This window comes from Vicugna pacos, chromosome 14 (genome assembly GCF_048564905.1).
Source record: "Vicugna pacos chromosome 14, VicPac4, whole genome shotgun sequence".
Classification (NCBI taxonomy): domain Eukaryota; kingdom Metazoa; phylum Chordata; class Mammalia; order Artiodactyla; family Camelidae; genus Vicugna; species Vicugna pacos.
Genome location: NC_133000.1, coordinates 21,257,058 through 21,275,236, shown reverse-complemented (window position 1 = coordinate 21,275,236; position 18,179 = coordinate 21,257,058). Strand labels below are relative to the sequence as shown.

Sequence of the window (18,179 nt, the reverse complement as noted above, 5' to 3'; positions counted from 1 at the left end):
CCTTGCCTGCTGAGAGGTCCTTTGACTTTTCCAACTCTTTCTTGCCGTGAAGCTCAGAACAAATTGTATTGACTGATAGTCTGGGCCAGAGGCGTCTTGTGCTTTGTTCTTTTGGTGGAAATGGATTTAAAGCAAACTTTATGAGTCTCTTCATGCTTCTATTGCAGTAACCTCTTAAAATGCCAGAAAGGAATGGAAAGGATAATCTTCTCCAAGATGTTCCTTATTTCTTCACGCGGATGACAGTAACAAATGAGAATTTTTTTAAGCTTATTTTATTTGAGGGAGTTTTAAGCCCGGTGCAGACTTTTACTGTTCTACCGGCAATAATTTTCAGTTGCTTGCTTTTAATCAGCTAAATAATAAAGCAGGGAGCTGTGTATAACAACAAAAGATTCGGTAGCAGAGGCTTATATTTCAGGCTCTTTAGGGTGTAAATCAGGCAATAATTTACGTTTTTGAATTCTAAAGCTTAAATTTGTTTTTCCCTTTTCCAGGGCAGACTACTGGAAGTCACAACCAAAGAAATTCTGTGATTACTGCAAGTGCTGGATAGCGGACAATAGGCCTGTATGATAATTCCTCTGTTAGAGATTCTAATAATACTGTGTTCATGTGAAGTATTCCTTTTTGATCTAAACTCAGAGCTTACGAAGCACTCCCATATACACTGCTCTTGATTTTTCAAAACATGAAACAGTTTCTATTGTCTTTTCATGCCTAGTAAGAAAGCTGTGAGCCTTCTTCCTTTTCATCATCCCAAGTTTGATTATATACTAAGCCAAATTATTTCTCTATGGCCCTTCAGTCACATTCAGTGGATTGAGTGGATAACTGCTTCATGTTTATGAAATACTTGCATTATGATGGTGCTGTTTGTAATATTGTTATATACAAAGAAAAGTCAAGTCAGAAAGCCCTTAATGTGTTAAAAAATTATTACAGTTTTTCTCTTATGTTTTCTGTTCTAAAGATAAATATATTTGATACAGAGCTTTATATCTGTAAATGCTTAAATTTGAAATAATATCATTACCTTTGTCGTGGGATATGAAAATAGCAACTTTTAAGCACATTATTACCGTATCTTTTATCCAAATTCAGCTTTAAAGACATAAAAAGCACCCTTGCTTTCCCCCTCTCTCATGCATGTCATACTACTATGTATATAGTATGTTTTATATTCATGTCATTGTTATTTGGTAGAGTTGGATGTACAAAAGAATAGTAGCCCCAACTTTAATAATGTACTTCATTGGTGGACATTTACTGACTATTGTCTGCAAGGAGTTTGAGGATATTTTTGTTTTCGGTTTTGTTTGTTATTTTGGCCTTGTGGAGTAGTTGCTAAAGTTCTTGGCTACCTTGTTTGGCTTAAGCCACACTTATAAATAAATGCCACAAATTTGAAAACCTACACAAATCACTGATAATCCCTCTGCCTTGAAGTGTCCAAGCAGTTCAGTGAAGTTTTTGAGTTATCTAGAGTGAGTAATTCCTTCTAGAATAGTCTTTCTTCCTCTCCTTGAATTGCTATTATACATTGATTTAACCTTTAACTGGAAACAAAATTAATTTATTTTCGAATGAACATTTAATATTCTTTGTGTAGTATAACCAACGTTAGGAAACCAGTATGTAAAAAATAGAGGATGAATATTTGCATGATGAAGTCACACTTTAAAAAGGAATTCATAGTAGTATCTCAGAATAGCTCAGCTGTTGTGTTAGATAAGAATTGATTGACAAAACTTATTTTGCAAAGTTTACCAGAAATTTCTTACTGCAAACAACACCACATTTGTAATTTAGGGAGCATTTCTGGCTGTTTTAAATAGGTAATAACATTCACTCACCCACCTCTGCCCCAACCAGTTACCATCATTCCTCATAGGTTACCACTTTTTTTATTTTCTTGTCTATCCTTCCATTATTTCTATATGCGTTTAGATATAGATTCTTATTCCAGCATACATAAAAGGTAAGCATACTGTTTACACTCTCCGGCACTGTAGTTGTTTTTGTTCTTAATTGAACAGCGTACCCTGGAACTCTCTCATTGTCAGTATGTAAGGGGCTTGTTTGTTCTCTATTACAGCAGCCTAATTCTGATAGTGGGAGATTGCCCTGCATAGGAGTTTTACATTTTGTACCATTACCACATTGTATAAAAGCATTAGTTTACAATTTAGGAGGAATTTTTTAATGTCTACTTTTCTCTCAGTTCTGAGGAGTAAGGTTCTAAGGATCATTGTTTATTCTCCATGTCTCTTAACCTAATGTGGCAAATGGAGGAATATAAATTCTAGAGACTCACTCATTTTGATATTTTATGCTGAGAGGTGTTTCTTGAAGTTAAGATTTTTTTTCCCACTCTTCTTTTGGTTCCATGTCTTGTTTGAGTCCTCATTACAGTCATACTCACGGGTACCTTGTATTTTTCTCCATTAATAGGGTCATCATAGTTTATTTTAAGCACCAAAGGAAACTTAGTAAGAGGGCACAATAATAAATAATGTGGTTCAGTACTTAGCATCATTTGATAAAAAGGCCAATTTGCATTAAAATTATTTTTATCTTTTCTGCCAATCGTTGTCGTTTCTATTTTGTTATGTTCCATTCCTATATTTACTGTTACTTTGCTGTGAACATTATGATGTGTAGTTTTCCTTTGAATATTCTTTTTTTTTTTTCATTTTCAAGAGTGTTGAATTTCATGAAAGAGGAAAGAATCATAAGGAAAATGTGGCAAAGAGAATCAGTGAGGTAATCAGTTTGTTTCTTTCTTTGCCAGTTTTTCTGTGTAAGTATCGTCTTTTATCTAGCTCTCATTTTTATATGTGTCTTACATAGATTAAACAGAAAAGCCTGGATAAGGCAAAGGAAGAAGAAAAGGCATCAAAGGAGTTTGCTGCTATGGAGGCAGCTGCCCTGAAAGCATACCAAGAGGATTTGAAAAGGCTTGGCTTGGAGTCAGGTAAGGACGCAGCCAGCATGTTTTAAAAGTAACATCAGAGGTCATGCTCAGTGAGCTTTCATTGTTTCCATCAAAAGGTTATACACTTCATATACTCTTGTGCTTTTCCTGTGCATCACAGCCCTTTTTAGACCATGGCGCTTTGCTCATGCACTTTTGTTTTACTTTTGAATCTTCATCTTTCCATACCCCCGTTCACAGCAGCCATACTACCTTGTGGTTACCTAGTCCTAGCTCTGTCTTAGGTCAGTGGTTCATTTCAGAGACAGGTGAGTTCTTCAGTATCCTAATTATTTGGCTAAATGGATCTATTCATTAAAAAAATAGGCCTTGCATTATAACCACAGTTCACTTTATCCATATGGGCAAAACTATGAATCACATTTATATGGTCGAATTGTAGTGAATTAGTCTTTTGTGAACAAATTAACTGACTTCACTACTAGATGGATACCACTAGGTAGGTAAATTTTTAAATTTTTAATTGAATATATTGGATATGTACTATTGTATAAATTTAAGGTATACAGTGTGTTACCTTGATATACTTGTTACATTTATATATTTGTCAATGATTGCCATTGTAGCAATATTTATCAATACCATAATTACAGTACAATATCATTGTCTATATTCATTATACTCTGCTTTAGATCTCTGGCTTATTTACTTCTCATTGTATGTTTGTACCCTTAACATCAGTCTTATCCCTCCATCCCCCATCCCCTGTTAATCACCATTTTGCTTGGTTTTTCAGAGTTTGACTTTTAGATACCACATATAAGTGATATCATACAGTATTTGACTTTCTTTGCCTGGCTTATTTCACTTAGCATAATGTGCTCAAGGTTCATCCATGTTGTCGCAAATGGCAGGATATCCTCCTTTCTCGTGGCTGAATAATAGTCACATACATATATCAGGGAAGCTGTATGTAAATAAAAATATATATGCCATGTCTTTTTTATCCATTAGACTGTTGATGGGGATTTGACTATTTCTTTATCTTAACTGTGATAACTTACTTGTGAGTAATACTGCAATAAGCATAAATCTCTTCAAAATCCAGTTTCATTTCCTTTAGGTGTATACCCAGAAGTAAAATTGCTGGTGGTATGGTAGACCTATTTTTTAAATTTTTGAAGAACCTCTAAATTGTTTTCCATTGTGGTTGATCCACTTTACATTCCCACCAGCAGTGTATAAGGGCTCCCCTTCCACCACATCCTCGCCAGCAAGAAGGTAGATAATTTGAGGGTGTGAGGAATACTCAGTTCCAGATAAAAGGCGTTATTTAAGAGGAGTGTATCTATCCTGTCATTGAATTTAGGTAACTTCCTATAAGCATTTCTTCAGGGACAAGTCATTGTCCTTAAACCAGGCCTATAACAGCTCAGTTGTTGATCTTTTGTAGTGATTGGGGTAGTCAACATGGAATGGTATTTCTCTCTAACAAATACTGCTTTCAATTAACTTTTTAAGCAGAATAATAGTTAAGTTAATTGGCATTGTCCTCATCAAGTAAGAACAGTGGTGACCAGACTTTAAAAATATATCCTGATGTTGTTAAAGGAAGGAGGGGGGAGAGTATTTCCACAAAGATAAAACTTAATGTTTGTTTTAAGAAGAGAAAGGATGTAGGCATTCCTGCAGAATTAGAGACGTATTTGAAAATTCATCTCAGTTATGTAGATTGGAAGTTTCCATTATGCTGCCCTATTAGCAAATAAATCAGTATTTTATATTTAATTGGATTTTTCCTGTCAAATGTTTTTAATGCCCTTGTTTTCTAAATAGAATATATATTCCATTAAAAGTACAATGTATACAAAGAAGAGTTTTCAAAATTAATTCTTTTTAAGATTTCTCCAGTCATCTTTAGAATTTTTTTAATAAAGTTATACATTTTTCAGCATATTTATTTACTTTTATTGTGGTATAGTTGGCTTACAATGTGTTAATTTCTGGTGTACAGCATAGTAATTCAGTTATACATATATATATTCCTTTTCATATTCTTTTTCATTATAGGCTGTTACAAGGTAATGAATTTCCCTGTGCTATACAGTAGGATCTTGTTTATCTGTTTTATATATAGTAGTTAGTATCTGCAAATCCTAAACTCCCAATTTATCCCTCTACCCTGCCCCTTTCCCCCACTGGTTAATCGTAAGTTTGTTTTCTGTGTCTGTGAGTCTGTTTATATTTTGTAAATAATTTCATTTGTGTCGTCTTTTTATTTTTTTATTTTTTAATACCTTTACTGTGGTATGGTTCCTGTACGGTAAACTACACATATTTCAAGTGTACAATTTGGTGAAGTTTGATAGATGTATACACCAAGGAAACGACTACCACAATCAAGAGAGCCGACAGTTCCATCACTCCCCAAGAGACGCAGTTTTCTAATTCCCAGTTTATCCCTTCCCAGCCCTTTACCTGCACCTGGTAGCTATAAGTTTGTTCTCTGTCTGTGAGTCTGTTTCTGTTTTGTAGATAAGTTCATTTGTGTCTTTTTTTAGATCCCACATATAAGCGATATCATACGGCATTTTTCTTTCTCTTTCTGGCTTACTTCACTTGAAATGACAGTCTCCAGGTCGATCCATGTTGCCTCAAATGGCATTGTTTTATTCTTATTTATGACTAAGTAGTATTCCATTGTGTGTGTGTGTGTGTGTGTGTGTGTATCTCACAATTTCTTTATCCAATTACCTGTCGATGGACATTTAGGTTGCCTTCATGTCTTGGCTATTGTAAATAGTACTGCTATGAACATTGGGGTACGTGTATCTTTTTTAATTAGAGTTTTCTCCAGATATATTCCCAGGAGTGGGATTGCTGGGTCCTATGGTAAGTCTGTTTTTAGTTTTTTAAGGAATCTCCATACTGTTTTCCATAATGGCTAAACTACATCCCACCCTCCACAGTGTAGGAGGGTTCCCTTTTCTCTACACCCTCTCCAGCATTTATCGTTCAGATTTTATTATTATCATTTCAATTTTGAATGATGGCAATTCTGATTGGTGTGAGTTGATACCTCATTGTAGTTTCAGTTTGCATTTCTGTGATAATTAGTGATACTGAGCATTTTTCACGTGCTTGCTGGCCATTTGTATGTCTTCATTGGAGAATTGCTTTTTTGGGTCTTCTGCCCATTTTTGGCTTGGGACTTTTTTTGTTACAGAGTGGTATGAGCTGTTTGTACATTCTGGAAATTAAGCCCTTGTCTGTCACATCCTTTGCAAGTATTTTCTCCTATTCCTTAGGTTGTCTTCTCATTTTGTTTATAGTTTGCTTCGCAAAACATTTTATTCTATTGTCCCTTTGGAGGTTGTTTTATTTTTCCATCAATGATATGTCAAATACATCTCTCATTTTGAATAATTAAGGATACACATCATTTTTAGTGACTACATAGTAGTTAGGGACACAGGCTTTGGAGTCAACCAGAATTGCCTCTTGCTAGTGGTACGACCTTTGATTTTTACTAAAATTAAGTAACATAACGGTATAAATTGCTTATTACAATGAGCACTAAACAAGTGTTCAATAAAGGGTATGACACGCCATAATAGAATGCCATTAAAATGCCATATTTTATGTAACTAATCTCTTATTGGTTAACATTTAGGTTTCTTAAGAGTTTTTCACTGTTAGAATGAGTCAGTGAGTGTCCTGATGCATGCATGTTTTCACATTTATCTCTAGGTTCAATTTCTAGAAGTGAGATTGCGGGTTCAAAGTGTAAATATATACTACATATTGACTGATAAAACCAAACTGTCTCCAGAAATCTTGGGCGGATTTATACTTTTTCTAGTAATAAAGTTGATTTATTAACTAATGTTGGAAATAACTAGCCATTCCTTTGGAAAAAAAGCAAAGCCATAAAAACTACTTATTTCTGTTAGAATGTTGGATTTGTCAGGAACATAAACTCTATGTCATATTTGTTGTAATGATTCATCATGTCTCTCTTGTATATATGTTTGTTTTTATTTTGCTCTATGGAATATTTCAATTTTTATGTAGTCAAATTTAACATTATTTTACTTTGTATTCTTTTTCTAAGTATTTTTGATCTGGAATTTATTTTGGTGTAAAAACACGAGAGGGACCAGGGAGTGGGGAATAGCTTTACTTTTGTCCAAATAATTAACCAGTTAGTCCAACATCATTTATGGAATTATCTCTTTTTTCCTCTAATAAGAAACACTGAAAATCTGCAGTTGTATCTGTTTCTATACTGTTATGTTTCAGTCATATGTTTGCCTACTCCTGCATCAGTTTTACACTACTGGGTTTTTAATCATAACTTTAGGATGTTGTAGTATCTTCCCCTTATCATTTCTTTCTTGTAATTCTCCTGGATATTCTAAAATTCTTGCATGTTTAGTTTTCCAAACAGGCTTTATTATAATGTGTCAAGTTCCCAAAAGAATCTTGTCAAGCTTTTGATTGGAATAACATTATTGTTTTATACCAGCAAAAAAATTAAATTTACATCAGCTACTTCACCCTTCTCTCATCTTTCTCTAGAAATTCCAGAGCCAAACATATCACCAGTAACCAGCACTGGCCCACCCACCTCTACATCAAATCGGCAGAAAGAAAAGAAGAAAAAGAAAAAAGACCCTTCAAAGGGCAGATGGGTAGAAGGCATAACCTCTGAGGGTTACCACTACTATTATGATCTTATCACAGGAGGTAAGTTATTTAGGCATAGAACTAGTAGAGAATGATAACTTACAGTTTATTTTAGATTAGAACTTTTAGTTAATATTGGAACATTTGAACAATGAAAGACTAACTTTACATTTTTGCCACAATGGTAAAAAAAAAATTACGTGCCCTTTAAAAAGGTACCGTTCTCATAGTGACTCAGTGTCATAATTAAAGACTTAATAGTGAGTTCCTTAGAAATGAACTATAACTTTGTTTTCTCAGTAAGACCTTCTAAATATGTTAACTTTTAGGAGTTGTAAGAGCTCACAAGGGGAAAGAAGAGAACAAGAAGTAGAAAGTGTGGGTGGTACTGTTCTTAAAGGAATGGATAGAAGGAGAGCCAGAAAAAAAGTGAAGAATGGTTGGGAAGGTAGGAAATGAGATCAGAGAGTTAAGTGTGAAGAAAATCTTGGGCTACCAGTATCAGGATAATTCTTACGATCTTTAGAATCACAATCAATTTTGGACAGCATAGATAAAGGAGTAATCTCTCAGGGTACGCTGAGCGTTAAGTGCATGTTACAGTTCAGCAGTGAACCATAAATGATTGTATGCTAGGGATTGTAAGTCTTCCTCAAATTCACATAGAAAATTATTCATTAATTACATTGTTTCTTCTTTCTTGTGCCTATTACTTGCTTCCTTGGTTCACCATCCTACTTCGTATACTCTTACTCTAGCAATACATGTTTTTAATTCCTACATACTTCATCTTATTCCTCTTCTTCTAAGTCATTCATTCCACCTCTTTCTCTCCCCTGCCCCAAGATATCAGAAGGCCTTCTCATGCCTTCAAAACTTACCAACCTTAAATTCCATGAAGTGTTGAAGAGAAGCCCCACCTGGCTCTAATAATTCATGTGGAAATACCAGTAACTCTTACCCTTCCTTGGTTACATAGCATTCACTTGTATTCTTTTACACACTGCTACTGGGATTTAGGTTGTTCTTTTTTATTTTTCAATTATGTTTTAAACTATAGGCCTATAGTGTTTTGTACATGTTGAGTATTTTGTAAATTTGTGCCGTATTAAATTTTTTGGAAAGCTTTTTTTTTCTTTTGAAGCAAAAAGATTTTACAAATGCAATATATTTTGCTTTAAGCATCTCAGTGGGAGAAGCCTGAAGGATTTCAAGGAAACTTAAAAAAGGTAACTGAAGCACATTAATAGTGTCTTTTCTTTATTCCTTAACGTGATCGGCTTCTGGGATTTTTGTAGAGTTTTGTTAAGCAGATTTACTTCCAGACAAGCCTCCCAATCTCCCCCTGCCCCACTTTGTTCCTCTCTTGTATCCTTTTGTTAGAAGGCTGGATGGACGTGAAAAAGAAAAGTTGTATCTACCCAAAAACTCCATGTAGGGCGAATATTATTAGTTGATTTGCAGTCAGTTGCCATTCACATTTCCCTGTCCATCTGCAAAGAACTCTTCCTGGCTTTCAGAGGTGAGACATTCCCTCACTGAAAGGTGGCTCATGATTTAACACAAACCAAGCTTCCTGGCCATGATGAGTACTACCACCCCGAATTCCCAGGTGTCAAGAGGAAAGGAAAGGTTGGCTGACTGTGCCTTAGTTATCTAATACATTACCATGTCTTTATCTTCAATTTATGTTGGTTTTTTCCTTCCCATTAGACAGCAGTGAAGACTGTTTGGGTAGAAGGTTTAAGTGAAGATGGTTATACCTATTATTATAATACAGAAACAGGAGGTAAGTATTACCTTACCTTTGATTATCTTTTTAACTATCTACTGTACCTGGAACTACTTTTTAACCTGCTGATGAATTGTCTGAACTTGAGAATTTTAGTATAGTAATAAACATATTTCTATAACAATATATAGTATTTTTTTATCATTTACAAACATTAATACAATGGAGAAGCAAAAAAAATTTTCTGTGTCATTGTTATTCTCTGTTGATACTGCATTCACAAATATTTTTACTTTGAAAATCATTTTTACTTTCTCTACCATTATTGACTTTTATCATGGTCATTTTAGAAATATAATCATTATCTTGGAAAGTACCTTTGAGATCACCTTGTTCAACTTGCCTTTTCCTTTTTTAAAAACAAAACTGAAGCTGTTTTAGCAGTGGCTAATACTGTTTATAATTTTAACTTTTACTAATTTAATAATGTTTCAGTTATATAAATATTTACAAATCTTGCATAATTATTGTTACCTATTACCTATGCTTTTCAAGATAAGATTTTATCTAAATTAATTTCTAATAAATTAATAAACTAGTCTTTCTAGTCACTGACTGTACTTGGTTTATTCTGCAGTAAAATTTACAAAATAGCTATAGTACTGGTGTAACTTTGAGAGGTTTTTGGGGGCTTTTTTTTAATTCCTACAATCCAAAGATTTCAACATAGCATTACATCTTTTAGGAAGAAATGGCCCTTTTAATCTCCAGGTAGGTACCCAGCCTGCCCAGTGGTGACAGTGGTTCTATCTCAATAAACTTGATGTACTGAATATTTAGAGACAAAATAACATATAATATAGCTTGAGAGTTAGATCTAAATGAGCTCAATGCACAGCTTCTTCTGTTAACAGCTGTGTGATTGTGAACAAGTCACTGGGCCTATAATTGCTCTTAAGTAGAGTAGAGATGATCCTGTACTCCATGGTGTAATGATGGTCATGTGTCTATAAAGTTCCCAAAACAGTACCTGGTACGTGTTAGATGCTTAACAAATTATTTCTTGAAAGTTCTTTTGTTACTTTGGTGAAATAGAGACAAGGAAAAGAAATGTTTCTCTTTAGAGCTGGAAAGTACCCTGTAATTAATAAGGGACTGACCATACATATTGATTTGCCCTCAAAAATTTTGATTTAGGTCTGGACTAATTAGTAATTACTAATAATTACTAATAGAACCCCTTTCACACTTAAAACTTTCCCAGTTGAGTAATAAATTTTAGAATCCTTTTCTGTTTTATTAAACTAAAAATAGAGAAAAACTGCAGGATAATCAGAACTGCTGTCATTTCTAAAAGCCCAGTAAACCACTAGATGGCAGTAGAATTCAATTTAGCTTTTTTTTTTCTTACTATACAAGGACAAATTATATTCTTTCCCATCCTCACCATGTTATTTCACTTTGTGAAGATTCCAGGAAATCTCATGTATGCTCATTATCACATTTCCTGAAATTGGTATCAGTTAAAATTGAGTCCTCAGAAAGTATCACACTGTTCTTAGGTCTCTTTCCACTGGGGCTATAGTTCATACATTTAATGAATCTAGATTGTTTGAAATTAGTTTCTGAAAGATAACAGCAAGAACTTTGGGAAGTCTTATTTATTATCTGATTGATCAGGTGATGGTGTGAAACAGATGCAGTGTTGTCACTTAATAATATACTGTAAGTGACAGGAAACATTATATTGGGAATTATTCCTAAGTAGAATTGGTAACTAAATAACATGACTATTAAAATGTGTTGAATAGAATCCAGATGGGAAAAACCTGATGATTTTATTCCACACTCTGGCGATCTGCTTTCTAGTAAAGTCAATGAGAAGTCACTTGGCACCCTAGAGGAGTCCAAATCATCAGATTCACATAGTGATTCTGATGGGGAACAGGAAGCAGTAAAAAAGGAGGTCCCTACAGAAACGCAAAAACTGAAAATAAAGTTTAAGGTAGGTTCTTGATTTACTCTTTACAACAGTTTATTAATTTATTATAAAATCTATAGACTTTCTTCAGTTTTCTGGTAGAAGACAGAAATAAAACCAAGACATGAATTTTGGCAGCTGGACAAATGGTTGCGTCATTTATTGATATCTATTTGGTACCAAGACAACAAATTCATTTTTAGACCTCTTAAGTTTGAGATGCCCCTGTAACATTCAGAGAGCTATCTGAACATTCAAGTATGAATGTCTAGACTAGAAATGTTAGTTTGAGTACCATCGACACATTGGTAGTAATTTAAGTTTCAGAATAGATGAGGTAACCTAGGAAAATGACCTTGGGGAACATTAAACATTTAAAGCATAGGGGAGAAGGAAAAGCCTGTAAGTATGCAGAACGGTTAGAAAGGTATGTAGAGAAGCAGAAGAGTTCAGTATCCCAGAAGCCAAAGGAATAGAGAGCATCAAGAATTAAAGAGGCCTGCAGAAAGAAAAAATGTCTGTTGAATTTTGCATTAAGGAAGTCCCTGATACCCTGGTAGTAGTTATACCAAAGTTTTAGATGGGAAAACTCAGACTACAGGCGGATGAAAAGCGGTTCACAGTATATATGTGGTTTGGATATGAAATAAAAAGTAGAAATTAGATGATAAGATAATGACTGCATATTGACTTTTAATCATGAGAGATTTGTGGTGGTGATGTTTTCTTTGAGAGGGCTTCCAAAGGAAGCAGAAAAGGAATACCAACAAGGGTAGGTGGATAGGTTGGTCTTGAACAGGTAATAAACTCATTTTCTTTAAGATCAGGTTTTCATTATCTGTGAGAAGGTATGCCTATGAATGAGTTGGTGTCAGGGAAGCAATTGAAAAGAGTCACGCCTTTTAGCCTCAGTTTACTCATATATTAAGAAATCAAGATGGCTTGCTGAGAGTGAGGAGCTCTGGGGAGCTTGGCAACATTAATGGATTAAAATAGTCACTGAGCCAGAGTGGGAGAGGAAATAACCAAGTAAGAGTATTGACACGTGGGGCTGAGTGCCCAGCCATGGCGGGAAACTAGAACAGACATTTTAATAGTATTAATAGTATTCCTAGTCCTCTTACTTTTGTGATCTTTCCAGGAACACTGAGTGCTACATATGAGGAAAGTATCTTACGACGTTAGGTGGCTGAAATATAGTGAAGGCCAAAGTCACTGGCTTTGTGGCTCACAAAACGAGGCTAGAGAATTTTTCAGCTCTAGGATGACAGCAAGGATTCGAATAGCAAGAATGTGGTGCCAGATTTGCCAGAACCATCACTTAAATGGAATGGTAGCCAGAGGTCACTAGATCATGTGAGGAAAAATGGAACAGACTTGTATAGAAGGTGGCATGAGCCTCAGAGGAGGAGGTGTTTATTGTATGAGGATCAAAGTATAAAGTATAATGACTTCAGAAAAAATGTTTTATTAAAAGTCATTATCTGAAAGTAGTCAGGATTACTAAGAGAAAACTGATGCTACTGTGCTGTTGGCAGCATAAGGGAATGAGTTAACATCCATTCAAAGAAGTACAGAAAAACTGTCCCAGGACTGCCACCCGTGGTTGTGCAGTTTCTGAAGAGGCTGAAATCTAGTACATGGTCCACTTGCTAGACCGGGTCACAGGGCTTTTGTTATCCCAGATGAAGGGGTGCCACAAAAGCACCAGCCCTCTCCAGGAGCTCCTGCGGGAGCTGCTTCTAAGAGGTGTGTCTTTTTCTAATTTCATGTAGTTACCAGTTATAGAGACCAGTGAGTTTCTGGTAGTGTCCTCAACATGAAGGTGGATTTCAGTTAAGACTAAAAGGTTGAGGGAGTTCTTTAAGTAGATAATGGTGTAGAAGGGTCTAGTGATAGGTCATTAAATTGAAAAGAAGCACAGAATAGAGAGAGGTCACTGCTGGATATGTAAGTAAGGAGAAAAAGCAGTAAAGTGGACAAGAGAGGATAAGAAAGTCCATTGTATGTTTTTACTGGTAAAACATTAATAGGGTCATGTTATATTATTTTAAAAAGGAGCCTTGGCCATGTGGTGTGTTAGCATTTTAGACTTAATGAAAAACCTAATCAAGCATTAAAATTCTTTTATGTACGTGTGCTGTGTTATATGCAAATTTAAACAATTAAGTGAGTTAATGTGTTGTTATTTTATAAATCAATAACAAGACTATGTTAAAGAAGTTTTTTTTTATCCTGGCAGTTTTGCTTGAAGTGTGTTATTTCTTGACTTTGACGTTTCAGGAAAAAAATAAAAATAGTGATAAAAGAACTGAACCAGAAACACAGAAAGAAAAAAATGCCCAAGGGCAGAATTCGTCAGGTCCAAATGAAGAAAAATCCAAAGCTCATAAAAAGTCAAACCCATATGGAGAATGGCAAGAAATTAAACAAGAAGTTGAGTCCCAGTAAGTTCCTGAAGCTTAATCTCTCTCTTATTACAAAATTTTACATCCCAGTACTTCTATAAATTGAAGTACTTAATTTCAAGAATAAGGTGCTCATTAAACATATAGCTCACTTATTTCTAGAGTGGTTTTATTTTTTCTAATTAAATGCTTTTAAATATTTTAAAATGTAAGCTAATGTTTCTTTTTTAAATGTAAGCTAATATTTATTTTTAAAAGTAAGCTAATGATGGCTTTAATTTCCACCAAGACATGATCTTTTTATTGACCACACATTGCCACACCAACTCACACCATGTACACATGAGCATTCTCACACTCACCATTAATACTCCATCAGAGAAACAAGTATCTGCATAGCCAATAAATGCTCCATGGGATGTATCTAAAGGCAAGAAAGAACTCTTGTTTTTTACTGTATTGAAAATGGCCTATGACACTTAACATATTTTTATTTCAAAAACCAGAACAGTTCTAGCAACTAAACAAAATCATGGTAGAGATGTTATCTGGTTTACATTAAAGTGTTATTAAATGTTAAGGTTGTATTTATGTTACTTAAGGAAATATCAGGAAATATGAGTTTAATATTACATAGTGCCAGGCACCGTAAGTATGCTGACCGGATATGTTGAAGTTGCAGAAATAAAAGGCTGCATTACTTCTGCCCTTAAGTGATTTACAGTAGGAAGATGGTCCTCCTGTACCAACATCTCCTATACTTCAAAGTTGAGATTTCTTAATATTTTGACTATTTTGTTTTCCATTTGCTAAGTATTCTGTAAAGCCATTCTTGCTAAATTTTGACCTGGTCAGCCAGTTTAATATGTGATGGATTATGTCTGACTTCCTAAGTAGATTTACTGGTGAGGTTGAAATAATTTTTTTCATATATTTATCAGTGTTTTATATTTCCTCTTCTATGAATTGTCCGTTCATAGTCATCGCAAATTTTTCTACTGAGGTATCTTTCCTTACTTGTGTAAGCTCCTAATGTAGTACAGAAGCTAACCATTCATTAGCAGTAGTTGTGGTGGATTTTCCCCCATTTGTAGTTTGACTTTTAATTGTGCTTATAATGATTTTAGATGTGTAGAATTTTATAATCTTGAGTCCTCTCTTTTTTTTCCCTTTGTAATCTGTTTTATTGATATTACCCTTTTTCATGCAAAAATCAAATATATACTTGTATTTCCTTCTGGTTTGTGTGGTCTTACTTCTTTTTTATGTCTTTACTTAATCCATGTTTGACACTTTGTATGAGATGAAATTAAAAATGATTTTTTATCTTATCTGGCAAACAAATTTTTCCAGTACTATTCTTCCCCATTTTAAAATACCATTCTTCTCCATTATTAATTGACACTTTTAAAAACTCTTGTGTTCAGTTCTCGAATTTACCAACTTATTTCTGGCCACCTGTTCCATTAGTCCATCTATCTTTGTGACAGAATCATAAAGGCTTAATTGTTATGATTTAACTATATCCTTTTATATGGTATGTGCTGATACCTGCTGGTATATCTCTCTTTTTTTGTTGTTCCAAAATTTTCTTCAGTAGTTTCTTCCTTTCATTTCCAGGTTAGTTAAATCATTTGCAAGTGTTCAACAAGTATAAAATTTATTTAAAATTACAGATAAGTTATATTATACTTGTTGAATTTGGCAAAAAAAGGATATTTTCAATATTTTGTATTTTTATCCAAAAATTTTGTATGTGCCTCTTTTTACTCAAGTCATTTTTTATGATTCTCTATATAGCTTTTGTTGCTGCTCTATATAAGCTTCATAATTGCTTTTTTTTTTTTGAGGCAAAATTTTTGTCTTTTTAGTTTGATTTTCTTTTTGAAAATTTTTGGTTGAAATATAGTAGACTTACAGTGTTGTGTTAGTTTCTGGTATACAGCAAAGCGATTCTGTTATACATACATATATTCTTAAAAACATGGAACGCTTCACAAATTTGTGTGTGATCCTTGCACAGGGGCCATGCTAATCTGCTTTGTATTCCAATTTTAATATATGTGCTGGTGAAGCAAGCACCATGTTTGCATTTCTTGAATGTAAGCTAGGTAGCCACTTAGTCTACTTGATTCACTTCTGTAACCCCAGGACTTTATAGTGACTAGCACAGGTGGCAATAGGTGCTTAGTAAGTGTTTATTAAGTACATGAATAGTTTTACATATATTGCTTCTTTTTAATTGCAGATTTAATCCATTTTTTTCTATTTTGAATAATAATTATGATTGTAATTGAATAATAATTATGGTATGAAAAAGCCTATGTGTCCAGTTATGTTGCTGATTTATTATTAGCAAGACTTATTTTTCTGAGTCTTGGGTGTTCCATGTAGAAACTTGTCTGCAAGTATTTTGTGGTTTTTTTCCTGTTGATTTTACTTCCTACTTATTTCATGTCCTATTTATTTTAGTTACACTTTCAAACTCAGTGTTATATAATGAGAGTGGACATTTCTGTTTTGTTGCTGATTTCAGTAGAAATGTTTCTAAAATTTATATTGAGGATTATGTTGACTTTTGGCTTAAGGTAGATAATCTTCATTATGTTAAGGAAGTGTGCTTTATATCTAGATTTTTTTAAGGATTATTGTCAGAAATAGATTTTAGTGAATTTCAATACTCATATCTCTGATGTGGAAAACAGATTGGAAATGGTGGTCTGTAGTTTAGTTTTGTTTTTGTCTGTTAAATGTTTATCGGTATGAGATTTTTGTATCTTACTTATGCTAAATAAAATAGATTAATGTTCTAGAATAGTTAATAGTTACCCTAGGATTAAAAAGATTTTTTTAAAAAATCACTAATGAAATCTTCTGGTCCTGGAGTTCTACAGGGAGGTAATTTTTGACAGCTTTTTCAGTCTCTTGGTTACTATCTGTATGATATACAAGTTGCCTGATCTTCCTGAGCTTCAATTTCTTCATCTGTAAAATGGCATAATAATAGTTTCCACCTAATTGTTAATTTATTGTGAAGAATAAATTAGAAAAAAACAAGTTAACACAACTAGCACTATATTCATACTTGGTACATAAGCATTTGGTACACCTAAGCACTCAGTAACTGTTACGTGCTGTAACTGGTGTTGCATTGCAGGGGAGGTGGGGACAGAGTAGCTTCAGCTAGTCAGTTTCAATAATTCACATTTTTCCCTAAAATCTTGTATTTCATCAAGGTCTTAAAATTTAAAACATATGATAACACATTAAACTTTCTGTATATTTAAATTTTCCAGATGTTTTAAATCCTCATTTTAAGTTTTAGAATTTTTTATTCTTTTGCAATATTTGCTAAAGAATTTTTTCTCCAGCTGTGTTTACATACTATAATTGATGTACAACATTGTGTAAGTTTAAAGTGTGCAATGTGTTGATTTGGTACAGTTACATGGTGCATAATGATTACCACAATAGTGCTAGCTAACACCTCCATTATGTCACACATAATTACCATGTTTTTTTGTTTGTTTCTTTGGTTTGTTTTTTGTGTGTGTGTGGTGAGAACGATTAAGATCTAGTCTCTGAACAACTTTAAGATATATAATACAGTATTGTTACTATAATCCCCATGCTGTAAGTTAGAGCCCTCAAATTGTTAATCTTATAACTGGAAGTGTGTACCCTTTGCCCAATCTCTCCCATTTTCTCCACCTCACAAACGCTAGTAACCACCTTTGTACTTGGTTTCTCTGAGTTTAGATTTCTTAGATTTCACATGTAAGTGATATTATACAGTATTTGTCTTTCTCCATCTAATTTATTTCACTTAGCACAGTGCCCTGAAGGTCCATTCATGTTGTTGCAGATGGCAGATTTCCTTCTTTCTCGTGGCTAGATAATAATTCCGTTGTGCATATATACCACATCTTTATCCATTCATCTGTTGATAGACAGTTGAGTTGTTCCGTATCTTGGCTATTGTGAATAATGCTATAGTAGATGTGGGAGTACAGGTGTATCTTCAAGATCCTGTTTGCATATTTTTTGGTTATATATGCAGAGGTGGGAATCTTGAATCATATGGTAGTCCTGTTTTTAGTATTTCAGGAACCTCCATACTGTTTTCTGTAGTGGATGTACCAATTTAAAATTCCTACCAACAGTGCTGAAGGTATCTCTTTTCTCCACATCATTACCAACATTTGTTATCTCTTGTTTTTTTAATACTAGCCGTCCTAACAGGTATGAGATGATACCTCATTGCGGTTTTCACTCACTTTTCCCTGTTGATTAGTGATGTCAATTACCTTTTCCTGTACCTTCTGGCCACTTGTATGTCTTCATTAGAAAATATCTATTCAGTTTCTCTGCCCATTTTTTAATTGGATTTTTTGTGGGGTTTTTTAATTGGGTTATATGAGTTCTTTATTT

The 18,179-nt window shown here is 34.0% G+C and overlaps 1 protein-coding gene and 1 non-coding gene across 2 annotated transcripts in view; one reads left to right on the top strand and one right to left on the bottom strand.

Moving 5' to 3' along the window:
- Window positions 1–18,179, top strand: part of WBP4 (WW domain binding protein 4) — a 32,568-nt gene that overhangs the window by 723 nt on the left and 13,666 nt on the right. The window contains exons 2-9 of the mRNA XM_015248964.3: window positions 498–570; window positions 2,704–2,766; window positions 2,854–2,977; window positions 7,520–7,687; window positions 8,810–8,856; window positions 9,341–9,416; window positions 11,171–11,364; window positions 13,624–13,787. Coding sequence (XP_015104450.1) covers window positions 498–570; window positions 2,704–2,766; window positions 2,854–2,977; window positions 7,520–7,687; window positions 8,810–8,856; window positions 9,341–9,416; window positions 11,171–11,364; window positions 13,624–13,787 — 909 coding nt within the window. The remainder of the gene's footprint in view (window positions 1–497; window positions 571–2,703; window positions 2,767–2,853; window positions 2,978–7,519; window positions 7,688–8,809; window positions 8,857–9,340; window positions 9,417–11,170; window positions 11,365–13,623; window positions 13,788–18,179) is intronic.
- LOC116283395 (U6 spliceosomal RNA) lies at window positions 15,727–15,830 on the bottom strand. The gene has a single exon (XR_004192996.1). It is a non-coding gene; the product is annotated as a U6 spliceosomal RNA (small nuclear RNA).